Genomic DNA, 15,053 nt, shown 5'->3' with positions numbered 1-15,053 from the left:
GATTAATCGCACACTTAATCGAAAAAAGATTGAGATCTAGATTCAGACGTGTGTGTGTACTTTTGTCAGTGTGATTAATAGCAGGCTGGATTGTCGTTAATTCACTGGCTAATGACTGGAGGGAGCAGGCGAGAGAGAGAGAGAGAGAGAGAGAGAGAGAGAGAGAGAGAGAGAGAGAAGAGGAGGAGAACGGGGCCCTGGGAGTAATAGGCTGATGTATGGGGCAGGCTGCTCCCCCTGGCACCTCCATACCCCCTCCACACACACACACACACACACACACACACACACACACACACACACACACACACACACACACACACACACACACACACACACACACACACACACACACACACACACACACACACACAACTTGTCCTCCAGTTATGTACTGTAGTTAGTTTGGCAGATCTTTCTCGCACGCACGCACACAATTAAGACACTCACATGCACATTTGAATGCATGTACTTGCATGTGCTGTGAATTAGGCATGTGCACATAATCCATGAAAGACTTACTGTAAGTAAACCTTGACACCATCATGATCTGTGGCGATTTGGGTCAACAACAGCATGTACTGAGGACTCGCTTCATGGTCATGTTGAGAGAAGCTGCTTTGTTTAAAGGAGCACTTCACCACTTTTCAACTTCATAATTGGTCCTCACTAATGGGCAGTTCACCAGTGACATCTTCGTTAGGCAGATTTGTTTTAAACAAATTATTATTGTGAGAACGATGGCTTCCATTGTCGCAACTTTTCAGGACTAGAAAGCCTACAGTTTCTAATAGCTTGGATTCCCCATCGATGATGTCACTGGTGGACAGGTTTCTGAACTGCCCATAGCCCTCCTATGAGACACAGACCGAGTAGAAAAACAAATGTGATATTTTATTATGAACATTAGTGAGGACCAATTATATGAAGGTATGTTGAAAAGTGGTAAAGTGGTCCTTTAAATGACGTACATTTATATTCCTCCTTTTGAGCATAAATATATTTACTATATGTAAAAAAAGAGGTCCAAGTACAGAGCCGACTCGTTGGCAGTTCTCTATTGAGCAGTGGTGTTCAACCTGTGGTCCACGGACCACCAGTTGGTGGTTCCAGTTGGTCCTAAATGCGTGGAGAGTTGATAACCAAATGGACCCATATAGGTCTTTAACTCTTGAGAGTGTGAAATAAAACGCTCATTTTACGCTAGCAGAGAGTTAAATAATTGTTAATCATCTGCACTACTACATTTAGAAGAAGTCTACACAATTAGGGAATGTAGTAGAGTTGTTATTTTGATCAACGCCATATTGTTTCTCCTATACAACATCAATACAGCATGGAATTGTTGACAAAATCATCCAACGGCAACACAATATTAAAAGTTTTGGGTCTGAAATGAAAAGGCTTGAAAACCCTGGTCTAGACTCTAGAGGGTTTAAGTACATGGTTAACTCGTATCAGCGGATCAGAGCTGTATACATTCTGTATATGTCGGCTGATGTGATATAATGTTCATGTGCAACTGTGTAGTCTTGAAGCTCCATTTATCCTCTGTTCCATCACTCCACGGCGTCGCTTGCCAACAAGTATACATCACATCACAACACGTCATCAGAATAATTATGTTCTTGTCGGCGAGCGACTCCGTTGTACTGCAGAGTTCTGAGGCTTTACATCAGTGGTTTGGTAACCAAATGGACCCTTATAGATCTTTAACTCATTATTGTTAAACATCTGCACTACTTAATTTACAAGAATTCTATATAAATTAGAGAATTATAGTTTTGATCAACGTTTGCCCAAAAGCATGGAATTGTAGACAAAATCGTATGCAACAAAGACAGAACATACTTTTACGTTTTGGGTGTGCGAGGAGCATATACATCTCATCACATGGTGGTCCGTGGCTCAAATGCAGACAAATAATAACTGGCCTTGATGTGAAAAGGGTTGAAAACCACTACTAGCTTTATGTGATCAGTCCTTCTTCAGTGCACACACCCCTCTTCCCATTCTCTTCCCCCCCCTCCCCCCATAGCCCCTAGGGGGTGATGTTTGCAACTCAATTTGGCAAATGTAACGTGCTATTGATTATTATTAATATTTATCATGTTTGTGAACATGATTTTCTCCTGGCACTATTAATCTGCCCTGTTAATAAATGTCTGCCGCAGCCCGTGTCCCTAGGGAGAGAGAGTATAGCGGACCATGCACGGGGCCAGCACACACACGTACGGCGCGCACACACACACACACACACACACACACACACACACACACACACACACACACACACACACACACACACACACACGCAGTCATGCACACACCTGCTCTCCGCCGGCTTGATGTCCTCTATTTGCCTGAAGGCTTATATAGGTCTCAATCTACACACGTGTGTGCGCACGCACGCACGCACAGTGTGCACGCACGCACGCACGCACACCCAAGCACGCACACACGCACGCACACACACTGTTCCAGGACAGAATGGCTCTAGGCTTCTCAGCACAAATAACACATCAATACATCAACTGTGTTGTCACGATGTTGTGTACACACACACACACACACACACACACACACACACACACACACACACACACACACACACACACACACACACACACACACACACACACACACACACACACACACACACTATTCCCTATGAAGGATGTCGTTTTTTTGTTACTATTCACAAGCAATACACAATGGACACCCTATTTTTTCCCCACAAACGCAGGAATATGGTACTTAAAGTTAAGAGTCGGGTCACGTTATGTCATGTTACCTTTATGTAATATCTGTTCATCGTGCTCAACTCTCCATGTTGTACATTTATATCAAAATAGACGCATGAGCGACATCATTTTTCAATCCAAAAGCCTGACAGTTTTGAGTCATAGCTTCACCGCTTGTGTACACTTTACAAAAATGACATTTCAATATTCAGGCATAATCTTTTTCCTCTTGGTCCTTTTTTCTTTCACTTTGTTTTGGGGCAGCTTTCTTTCTTCCTTTCATTTATTATTTCTTCATCCTTTCTCTTCCGTCTACCTGTGGGATCGGCTGCAGTGACTAAACTCTTTCGGAAGAAGCCATATTGATACTTTTTAAGTGTTGCTTGGAAATGTCCCCCGCTGCTTTTACCAGAAGACACCGTGTGGCGTAGTTGACTGTCCTCACACACACACACACACACACACACACACACACACACACACACACACACACACACACACACACACACACACACACACACACACACACACACACACACACACACACACACACACACACACACAAATAAACACACAGTACACCTTCCCTGAACTCCCTCTCCTGGACAAGGCGTCCAAGTGCCCATTTATGTCATTACAAATAGCTGATACCCCCTGCCAACCGATCTCTCTCTCTCTCTCTCTCTCTCTCTCCCCCCTTTCATTTGAACTCATTTTTACGGCTGCCTCCTTTTCTTTCCTCCCTCTGCCGCCGCCTCCTCCTCCTCCTCCTCCTCCTCCTCCTCCTCCTCCTCCTCCTCCTCCTCCTCTCTGGTCTAAAAGCAGAGAGGGTGATTAGACTCCTTTTGTGTGGAGACAGAAATCATCAAAGGCTTGTGTCTGCTAAAGAGGAACAGGTACCCAATATCTCTCTATGGTCCTGAACACAGCCAATAACTCCCTTAAGTGGGACCATATTGACACCATATTGAAGGGGGCACACCATTAGGCTGATGTTGGAACGCCTCCACATGCACAACCGCACACCAACACATATACCGCACATGCACATGCACATGCACATGCACATGCACATGCACATGCACATGCACATGCACATGCACATGCACATGCACATGCACATGCACATGCACATGCACATGCCGCCTACACACATGCACATATACACATTTGTCGCGTATACATTCACCCACTCATACAGACACGCATTCATGTACGTGCGCGCCGCACAAAGGCACGCAGGCACACACACACACACACACAGACGCAAAGCGATCCCACATCAAAATGTTTGGTCATTTCTTGCTCAACCAGCCTCCCATTTTTCATATCTGTCATACTCCAACACATATTCCCTCCGCCTTCCATTCCCCCCCCCCCCCCTTCCATCTCCACCACCAGACCAAACTTTTCTCCCCATATTTGGAGGCGGCGAACGTTGCATATTTCTGCCTTTTCCCTGGATGCTGGCTTTTCATCAGCATGCCGGCTTTCCTTTTTGAACTGAAGCAGATCAACTTACTGCCAGACAAAGATACAGTCTCTGTGAGCATTGGAGCTACGCGGCCCCATCATAAAGCCAGAGTTATACTCTGGTCGCATGCCGGGTGTCGCGCGCCTAAAATAGGTGATCTATACAAGATGGGTGAGATGACGTGCCGCGGGGGGGTGCAAGGCGCCATGGGCTTACAGGTTGGCTATATTTCCGGTTGCGTGACAAAGTATAATGTAGCCTTTTTAGCGCACACACGTCCCTCATTTATTGTTGTTCTAGCCAGAGTCGATGGGGCTCCAATGTGCTTCTGCTCTCTCTCTCTCTCTCCTTGTCTCTTTGTCTCTCTCTCATGGGTATTCTGTAGGTAGTGCACATATTCTGATGCCCCCCACCTGGACACACACACACACACACACACACACACACACACACACACACACACACACACACTGATCACCACAGTCAGTGGTGGAAAAAAGTACTCACATGTTCAACTTTTTAGGACGGGAACCCTTTAAGGATTGTGTTTATACTTTAGCTGAAAAAATAGCAGATCTACAAGCTCATAGCGATCAAGCTCGAGTGCCGTGCTACGAGCTTGTAGGTCTGCTATTTTCGTGAAAAAATCGTGTAAATGTGGTGCAAATTTGGTATATACGCGAGAGTTTTTAACTCAAATCTTGCTTCTGGCGGGGTCCCTGGAACAACATATTTTGAGATGGGGGTCGGCGGCCAATTACATATATTTTTGGGGGTCCTTGACATGAGAAAGGTTGAGAACCACTGACATAGAAACATGGCTTTTTCAGAAAACTGTCAGAAGCCATTTTGTAGAATCAGTTTTCAGGTCTAAATGTAACTAAGTAAATGTACTTAGTTACTTTTACACCACTGCCCACACAGTACGGTCTGCGTCCACTCCAGATGGACAGGCACGTTCCCCTCTGTATATACTCCGTTAACTCGTAGAGCCTCACCAGGTGATGTGGCAGATTTGTACACAAAGCGAGTCAAAAATAACGCCCCTCTGTGTATTTGCCTTTTTTGTCGGGATGACTGATGATTCTTTGCTTCATTTGAAAAAAACAAAAAGGCATCTACCGCAGCGAGTGGCCTCTAATCCTCGCACGGCGTGTATTTATAGGTTTGTTCCCAGAGCGCTAGTGTTTCAGGGGGGGGGGGGGATTCTAGCACCACAGACAGAGAGAACCGTTGCTTTTTTGCCCCCGACCGACCGACCCGACTGGGTTTTAGGAACCTGTCTGAAATATGCGTATATGCCACAAGGCACATGTGTTTGTGTGCGCTCGCGCAGACGGCAGAAAATGACTCCAGATCGCTATCTCTCCACGTTTAAATCTAGAGTGGTCTGATTAAACGCCACCGCAGAACAATTTGCCCGTTGTAAAGGCCCTCCGATCGGGCTGCTGATTTTCAGCGCCGTGTCAAGTTATTTCGCCATGGCAACGCTGATTACAACGTTATCGCCCTTTCATATTTTCTTTCCGTGGTGTTTTCCTCTGTTATTAGTGTGCTTATTGAAGCCGAACCCCCCCCCCCCCTTCCAAAGCTACAGTGCATTTCTTGCACACAATCGAGTTGTGCTGATGTAGCCAAATCTTTTGAACTGTTCCTCCTCGGTTATTATGTACCTAAAAGAAGGCAGGATCTCTGAATGTAATGTCTTTGTACTGCAAGGAAATGAGAGCTAATCTTCACCACATCACCTCAAATCATCGTACACAGTCATGTAACATTTCCTGTGGCTCAAACAAATGTGTCTCACTGTGTGTGTGTGTGTGTATGTGGGTACGTGTGTGTGTACGTTTACGTTTACGTGCTGGGGTGTGCCCTGTGTTCATACGTGCCCCTCAAAATGTCTATTTGTTATTGCAAGGCCCTGCTGGAAAACAAAGGGGTCTGTTTAAGGCACACATTTACAATTTATCAAATAAATGAGATGCCTTCATGTGGCCCGGCCGGTCTCTCTCTCGCGCTCACAGGCCTGAGCGCCGTAGTTTTCCACTGAAATAACACACGCTGAACAAGCAGCCCATTGTAGTGGCGGCCAGCAGCAGGACCCCCAAGGTGCGAATTAATGATTGACCCCTGATGTAATCAGGATAAATAGCTCCTTGTAAAAAGAGAGTCAGAGAGAGAGAGAGAGAGAGGAATAACAACACGAGGAGCGAGTGGAGCGAGGGGGAAGGCGCTATCTGGCTGCTTGGCCTGGGTCTGATTTTTAAGAAGCCCCCTGGGAGCCGAGGGCCCAGAACATCTCTCTCTGGGTCCTCAGAGACCCAGAGCAAACACACAGAGATGTTTAAAAAGCACCTCCTCGTGAGAGCTAGTCATCGCTTTTTCTTTCACATTCTTCACATCTTTTCTTCTTCTTGCTCTGCTCTTCCGCGCCCCTTTCGCTATATAGCTTCTCCTGCTTTCTATTCTTTGCTCTATAAGTTATGTTTTCTCGGTTGCTGTGTGTGTGTGTGTGTGTGTGTGTGTGTGTGTGTGTGTGTACACGGGGGAACTTCACTGTTGAACATGGCCAAACTTCACAGCATGTCATAGGGAGGGTAGAGAGTCTCTGGCTAATAATCCATTTACTTTCTCATTCTTTTTCTCTCGGGCAACGTTTTTATGAATAAGAGAAGTTGAGTGCATGAGATCTTACCTCACGTCAGCATCTCGTGTGTGTGCGTGTGTGCGTGCGTGCGCCATTTTTCCCTCACCGCCTACTTAACGCCTCTCACAAAAGATGTTTTGTTCATCAACATTAAGTGTTTTCTTTTTTCATTGTTGTTTTCCTCACTTCTTTCTCCTTAAATGACTTGTATGTAGCTTTCAGTGCATTTTCTCTTTCTGCTCGGAGGCTCTTAAAGCTGAATAGTATTTAATAGATTTTCCGAGGCTGTCTCTCGGCTTGTTCAAATTGCGTCCGATGGGTCGGGTGCCAGCGGAGGGAGGGGGGTGAAGGAGAGAGAGAGAGAGAGAGAGCGCGAGAGAAAAAAAGTTTTTAACGGGCCCGAAAACACTTTTGATTGTGGAGAGGCAGCAGCAAGATAGGGGCCGGGCAGTAAAACTTTAATTGATCTGTGAAAAATGGAAGCTACTGCTGGCTCACATGTTCCATTCTTAATTGCGCGCCTGGCCTGAGCTCCTATGAAACAGCCATCATTAAAAAAATGGGTTCTTTTCCTCCCTCAAAAAAGAAATCACTGGATGACGCAAAATCGGCCATAAAAAGCCCGGATTTTTACTGCCGCAGTTTTTATATGATAAGTTTCCCGGATCTCTATGGACGGCCCTGTATAGTTTTTGCCAGGCGCTGAAAAGCCCTTGTCGCATGGTTTCGTAGTTTCGCATTTCACGTTTTAAGACTTACATGTCAGTTAACTTAGCAACTTTCATATTCTCTCAATATATGGCCGGGCGCAATTCCAGCGCATTTATCAAAGAGCAGGAATCTGATAGGCCATATCCTGAATATGCTCTAGATGTTTCTTTTACTGATCTGGTTTCTTGCTTAGCTCATTCAAGCCTCTTCCTTCCTACCAGCCTCTGGCTACCCTCTCTCACCAAGCCTACCGCAGACCCTACAGCCGTTAGATTGAAAAACTAAAATCTGATACTGACAAAAAAACCTACATAAAACCAAAATGTACTAACGCTGCAAACAAAACAATGGTTATTGCACATGTTCAAGTGATACAAAAATTAATGAAATCAAACAATGCAATCCATTCAAGATGACATTAAAAGTGTGTGTGCGTGTCTACTCGTCCAAATGATGTTCTCAAAATGAAAAGCAATCACTATCACGTTGGCAGGAACAAATGATGGACTCGACGATGATAACTAACATGAGACTTTGATACACTAACAAGTGGTGTTTGTGGACGCTGTGTGTATAGTGCTATATTATTGCCCCTGGCCTGGGGAGCTGCAGCAGGCTTGGCAGCGCGCGGCATGGAGACTACAGGGAGCGAGAGGCTTGATTGGAACCACTCCGGCTGTAATTTTGGGCCTAGTTAGCCCTCTGATTGCCAGTCCCTGTGTTTGGATAGTAAAACTGCAGCGGTGCATCCACTAAAAGACACTGGGCCTGGTCCAAAGGGAGGAAAGTAAAAGGAAGCACATTCAGATGTATGTATATGTGTGTATGTGTGTGTGTGTGTGTGTGTGTGTGTGTGTGTGCATGTCACAGTTGGAGATTCTAACAAGCCTTCTTCACCAGTGGTTGTTTATTATTATCACACTGAAAGAAATGGGATAAAGGAACAAAAGTCTATCCTCCCATGACTGTTGAAGTCTCTCTTTCTCTCACACGCACACACATGCATGTCCACGCGCACACACACACACACACACACACACACACACACACACAGTCACACACACAATATTCCGCATCACTTTCATCGCATTTGGAGCAGTCAGATCCCGGAGCAGGACCACAATTTAGTTGTCAGTGGCTGGAAGTGACAATAATGCTGGGCGACTGGGCTAAGCAGGTCGCTGATGCACGGGCCACGGTCAGACGGGCCACGGTCAGACGCTGCTGCCCATTATCTGTAAGACGAGAGCCCTGCGTGCCCCGCAGGAAACTGTGACTGCATGGGAGGGAGAGCTCCACCCGCCAGGGGGGACTCTGACCGCTGCTCGCTCTTCATATGGCCCTGTTAACTCTGGGAGTGTACATCGTACTCTGTGTTAACTTAACTCTGGGAGTGTATATTCGTACTCTGTGTTAGCTTAACTCTGGGAGTGTACATTCGTACTCTGTGTTAACTTAACTCTGGGAGTGTACATTCGTACTCTGTGTTAACTTAACTCTGGGAGTGTATATTCGTACTCTGGGTTAACTTAACTCTGGGAGTGTACTTTCATATTCATACTCTGTGTTGACTGTGTGCCCGAACCCTCAGAGGCTCAGACAGATGGAAGAACTCTCATTGGTGTTACAGGGGTTTGGCTGCAGATGCATCATGTTGTCTTTTTTATTTTATTTTTACATTTTTTGGGTCGCAAAGGGTAATTAGTTAGGAAACATAATATTCAAGTCTTCAGCACTGACTCACTATTTTCCTAGAGAGTTCTGTACAGCGAGAAGACGAGTAAAATCATCTTGCGGCAAGTGAGGTCCAATAAGACGTGTCTTTGATCAACCCCCCCCCCCCCTTTCCCTTTTCAGCATTGGTCAGTCAATACATTGAAATCACACTGAGGATAGCCTCGGTACCCATTGGAAAATCTGGCACATATAAAGCCCACTTCTTGTATTTCACTGACCAATAACAGTGCAGAGGCGCGTCACAACTTTGGTGACGTCCGTGTTCTCTCGCTGTTTTCTACTGGGGAGGAGGAGGAGGAGGAGGAGGAGGAGGAGGAGGAGGAGGAGGATCAGAAAAAATAACCTCTAGAGCAGAAATCATACATGCCTACAGTGAGGATGAAACACGTCGCTGATCCCCCTGCATAGCTTCCATGTTTGCCTTTATTAACCTCCAATATACTCTCTCTTCTGTTAGAACAGACACCTGGGAATATGTATTACTGCCTTCCGGCCAATGGTTAAAGACCCCTGTAACCAAAAATAACCGGTACAAATGTACCTCCATCCGGGCCATCAATAAGGGAAGCAGGAGGAGGTAGCTAGGGGCTGTTTACTTTCAGGGGTCGGTGGTGAGGATAGATGTAGTTAGTTACACTAATCTGTATCTTGTGACATTGTATACGTATGTCTGTTATTGCTTGTATGTCTTACTGTATTGTGTTTTTTAGAGCTTTTATTATCTGCTGTAAAATTAATTGCCCAGCTTGGGACATATAAATAACTGTGACCTTGATCTCCCCCCGCAGGCGACAGTGAGCCAGTGGACAGCGCGTTCGAGACAGAGGCCGACCTCCCCAGTTTATCGACGGGCGGCGACGGGGGTGGCGGAGAGGGCGAGGCGGGGGGCGGAGGAGAGGGTGGAGGAGAAGGAGAAGACAGAGGAGGAGGCAGGGATGGTGGGGGGGGCAACAGCCCGGAGGACGGAGGTGGCGGCGACGGAGAGGATGGGCTCCTCATGGGCATGTCCCCGCCCTCGGCCTCGGCCTCGCCGCCCGCCTCCCACCACCACCCCCACCCCCCCAACAACCACCACCACCTCCTCCTCCACCAGCAGCAGCACCACCACCACCTGCTCCACCCCCACATCTACGCCTCGCACCACCACCAGCACCACCACCACCTGCACGACATGCACCCCCACCACCACCAACACCACCAACACCACCAACACCACCACAACAGCAACAACAACAGCGGCAACAGCAGCAACGAGGACGACTTTGCCACGCCCAAGGAGGGCTCCCCGTACGAGGCGCCCGTCTACATTCCCGACGACATTCCCATCCCCGGCGAGCTGGAGCTGCGGGAGTCCTCGGTGCCCGGCGCCGGCCTGGGCGTCTGGGCCAAGATGCGCATCGGGGCGGGCGAGAGGTTCGGACCCCAGAACCTGCACCACCACGGGGCCACCACCGGCAAAGATGGCTCCTCCTTTGGCTGGGAGGTAGGGCTCTTCTTCTTCAACTGCATGTTCATTTTGTCCTCTCTGACTTTATTCTTTTATTTTTCGTGCTTCCGGGTGTCAACCCATTTTAGTTTCCGTTATATGTACAGTATGCATCATAATCTGAGTCCCGTTGTTCTCGTGAGCAATCCAACTTTTATGTTATGAAATGAAAGGGTGAAAAAGCTATACCTTAAGGTAAGTGGAAGAGTGGACCCAAACATCTAAAGCTATACCGTAAGGTATACCTTAAGGTAAGTGTAAGAGTGGACCCAAACATCGCTGCCCCTCCAGAGACCTCCATCTCCATCAGTGGAGATGCTTATTCCATTTGCATGCCCTTTTCTGATTGGCCCATATCTATGAACCCAGACACACACACCAGACACACACCAGACACACACACACACACACACACACACACACACCAGACACACACACACACACACACACACACACACACACACACACACGCACACGCACACGCACACACACACACATTTCCAGAATTCCTCCCTCCAGCCCGCCAATGTCAGACGGAAAAATCTGTCTGATTAGTGTAGGTATCAGCTTTTCTGGGCGTCGGTCCGAGCGAGCGCTCTCATTTGGTCACGCCACCCGATATGGAAATGGTAGAAGCGTGGCCCAATGCGGTGGCGGCGTATTGAACTATTAATTTTCATTTCATCATGACATTAGAGGATATTGAAGTTGCTTCAGTAAGCTCATTAGAGAGAGAAAGGAACTCCCTCTCTCTGTGCCGTCCTCCTGTCTGTCTGTCTGTCTCTCTCTCTCGGTTTCTCTCTCTCTCTCTCTCTCTCTCTCTCTCTCTCTCTCTCTGTCTCTCTCTCTCATATGTCTAATCAGAGATGAAATATCCCGGGCTGCTTCTCATTTTGCTAACTCCGATCCCTGCCCCTTCTGCTCTCTAAAGGGCCGGTCATTCGTATAGTCTAATATTACGTTCATATGCAATTATGGATATAGGCTTGGGACGACTTAATCATTGGAGTCATCTTGGAAAGGGCCTGCAGTGCAGGAACTAGACACCGCCAGCGGCCTCATGCCACTGGTCCTCAAACCAGGGGTCGGTCGGTGGACCCCCTGGGGTTCTGGTCCTCAAACCAGGGCTCGAAGGACCCCCTGGGGTTCTGGGATGCGTTCCAGAGGGTCCCCCATGCAGCTCAATGATTGATAGTTAGGAACTCGGGCTGTAATTCTGAGAATGTACTAAACGCTTCAGTGTATATATACGCTCTCTGAGTTGAATCATATCTGGCAGAAACCTTGTATCTTTGTTTTTTCCGTACATTAATGCTAGTCTGATAATAAGATACTGTAAGAATGGTCAAGAATTTGCTTAAATTTGTAGAGCACAATGTAATGAAAACAAGGGTCACTTAAACTATAATGTCAGGTGAGAAAAAGAGACCAAACATACAGTATAGGATACAAGCACTATACATTGTAAAGTCCTGCTGAGTTTTTTTTCTTTATCTACACTTAAACATTTTCAACATATATTAAAGAAGAAGCCCAACTGTGATTGGGGATTAGACTGTTAACTGTAAAGTGTAGGGTCAGGGGGATTATGCACGCCACGCCAACATGCATACGCCTTTATTTCAAAAATCATTATCCCTAAACCTTTTCCCTCCCAAATCCCATTTCCCTCTTCTCTTCTCTTCTCTTCTCTCTCCTAACAGTTGTAAGAGCACGCTGGCGATTAGAGCACAAAGCGCATGCTGCTACAGCACATGGCAGTGTGCCATGAGCAACCTTTTCCTATGTAAAGTTCATATTATGGCTAGCCATTCAAGGGTGCGTAAGGCACCCCTCCAAAAACTACACTCTCCCCTCTGCTCTCATGTTTTCTCCCTATAGCTCCCTCCCCCACCACCCCCATCCTTCATACACACATAAAGAACAAATGTTCTGTGCTCTGCCTGTGTTTCATGGCCGCCCCGGTTCATCGTTGGCAACTAGGGAGTGTGTGTGATTTGGCATCGACCGGGTTAATGGTGCCGTAGATTAGCAGTACACAGACGGACGGACATACCTGGATTCTTCTCTTTGCATTTAGTCATCCTACCATTAGGAACATTGATATTATAACACCCGGGGACAAAAAAATCGATTAATCGATGTTCAATCGATACGCACGGGAATCGATTTTTTAATTTTGAATCGAATAGTCATTAAAAAAAAAGCGGCCGCTTTTGGTCCGCGAGACGGCCCCATTTGGTCCGCGAGCCATGCTCGCGCCTCGCAGCACCGCAACGCCTCCTCCCCTCTCCCCCTCACTACTCGTGGTAACAACAAGGAAGTCAACACACACACACAGCAGCCTGCACTCATGCCGCCACAAAATAAATCTAAAGTGTGGTTGCATTTTAGAATATGCAAGGAGAACAAAGAACAATTGGTGTACAGTGTCAACTATATGACAAGAAATTGGCGTTACACATACGGGATGGCCCAAGTGTGGCGAAAAATCCGCGTTGAAATTTCACGCATGGGACAGGGGAAAAAGCCCCTGACCTCCTGGGCTCCAGGCGCGCTAATTTGAGCTGCGGTCATCCACACTTTTCTACCCCAAGAAAGAGCCTCGTCGGAAGGGTCTGAGAGCGGCGTAGACCGCGGCGCAAATTAGCGCGCCTGGAGCTCCAGGACTGGTGCTGTTTTTGGTGTTTTCACATCTGAGTTTCAATCGGAAGAGAAGCTTTGATTATAGGCTATATATATATTTTTTTTAAAGGTAATGCCTGCGTCAGGCAGTTGACTTGTTACGGTCGGATGTTTTATTAAGCCTAATTATTTGTGCGTCACTGCTTTCATGAAGGCTGCAACAGTTGTTGCTTCAATGCTTATCGTTTTAAATAAATGAGACCAATCCAAGCATGCCTTTCTCTCCGCTATTGTTTAAGGTGCGCGCCTCACATCGCGCACCTCGCATCACACCCCCCGCCCCCCCCCCCCCCCCCCCCCGTTGGGTTTCGAAGCTTCGAAGATCGAAACAAATTTATATCGAAGCGTAGATCATCAAAATGTAATCGAAGGTCAGCCTTATGTTCCCTCAGCCTTATGTTCCCTCAACCCTATGTTCCCTCAGCCTTATGTTCCCTCAACCTTATGTTCCCTCAACCTTATGTTCCCTCAACCCTATGTTCCCTCAACCTTATGTTCCCTCAACCATATATGTTCCCTCAACCATTATGTTCCCTCAACCCTATGTTCCCTCAACCATATATGTTCCCTCAGCCTTATGTTCCCTCAACCCTATGTTCCCTCAACCCTATGTTCCCTCAGCCTTATGTTCCCTCAACCCTATGTTCCCTCAACCCTATGTTCCCTCAACCCTATGTTCCCTCAACCCTATGTTCCCTCAACCCTATGTTCCCTCAGCCTTATGTTCCCTCAACCCTATGTTCCCTCAGCCTTATGTTCCCTCAACCCTATGTTCCCTCAGCCTTATGTTCCCTCAACCCTATGTTCCCTCAGCCTTATGTTCCCTCAACCCTATGTTCCCTCAACCCTATGTTCCCTCAGCCTTATGTTCCCTCAACCCTATGTTCCCTCAACCCTATGTTCCCTCAACCCTATGTTCCCTCAGCCTTATGTTCCCTCAACCCTACTGCATGTTCGAGGTAGGATCAAACTGGGTGGGTACCTTCTGATTTCCAGGCAGCCGCTCTTCCTCCTGAGCCAAATGCAGCCATTTAAGAGCATTTTTATTATATTTATACTTTAAGAACACTTTTATATACACATTGTTGGTGTTGGGCAGAAATCTCTTATCTCTATATTTTAATGTGTGATGTTTTTGACGACAGCGTCACACAAAAGCATCAAAAGTAGAAGATGTATAGCAGAGACGGAGACAAATTATACTTACAGGTATATTAAATATTTCACAGGAGCTTATTTTTTCATCCCAGGATGAGTATTTTAACTACTCGAGTAAGGAATCTGTGTGCCTCTGTTCATTAATGTTCAGACATCCGATCGGCGCGTCACTGCAGGTCTTTGTCTGAGTGTGTTTGCCTGACATATCAGCCATCTTAGACCAATAAGCCACACATCGCAGGTTCATTGACAAACTGTGGAGCACATTCCACATGAGCCTGTCTCTTTGTGTGTCACGCAACTACAGTACGTACTGTAGTGTATAGGGCTTGATATAGTTGATAATATGCCTGCTGTGACACATTGTGATCTTGTAGTAGATATTATTCATAATATTTATAGTATAAATTG

At 46.7% G+C, this 15,053-nt stretch overlaps 1 protein-coding gene across 6 annotated transcripts in view; it reads left to right on the top strand.

The window, feature by feature from the left end:
• The window catches only part of prdm16 (PR domain containing 16), a 262,651-nt gene that overhangs the window by 70,443 nt on the left and 177,155 nt on the right, over positions 1-15,053 (top strand). For all 6 annotated transcript variants that reach the window (XM_083769954.1, XM_083769949.1, XM_083769950.1 and 3 more), the window contains exon 2: positions 10,102-10,796. In XM_083769954.1, coding sequence (XP_083626080.1) covers positions 10,102-10,796 — 695 coding nt within the window. The remainder of the gene's footprint in view (positions 1-10,101; positions 10,797-15,053) is intronic.

The sequence above is a fragment of the Protomyctophum parallelum genome, assembly GCF_964188405.1.
Source record: "Protomyctophum parallelum genome assembly, chromosome: 7".
Lineage (NCBI taxonomy): Eukaryota > Metazoa > Chordata > Actinopteri > Myctophiformes > Myctophidae > Protomyctophum > Protomyctophum parallelum.
Note: the sequence above shows the minus strand (reverse complement) of the source record. Positions and strands in the feature narration are given on the sequence as shown.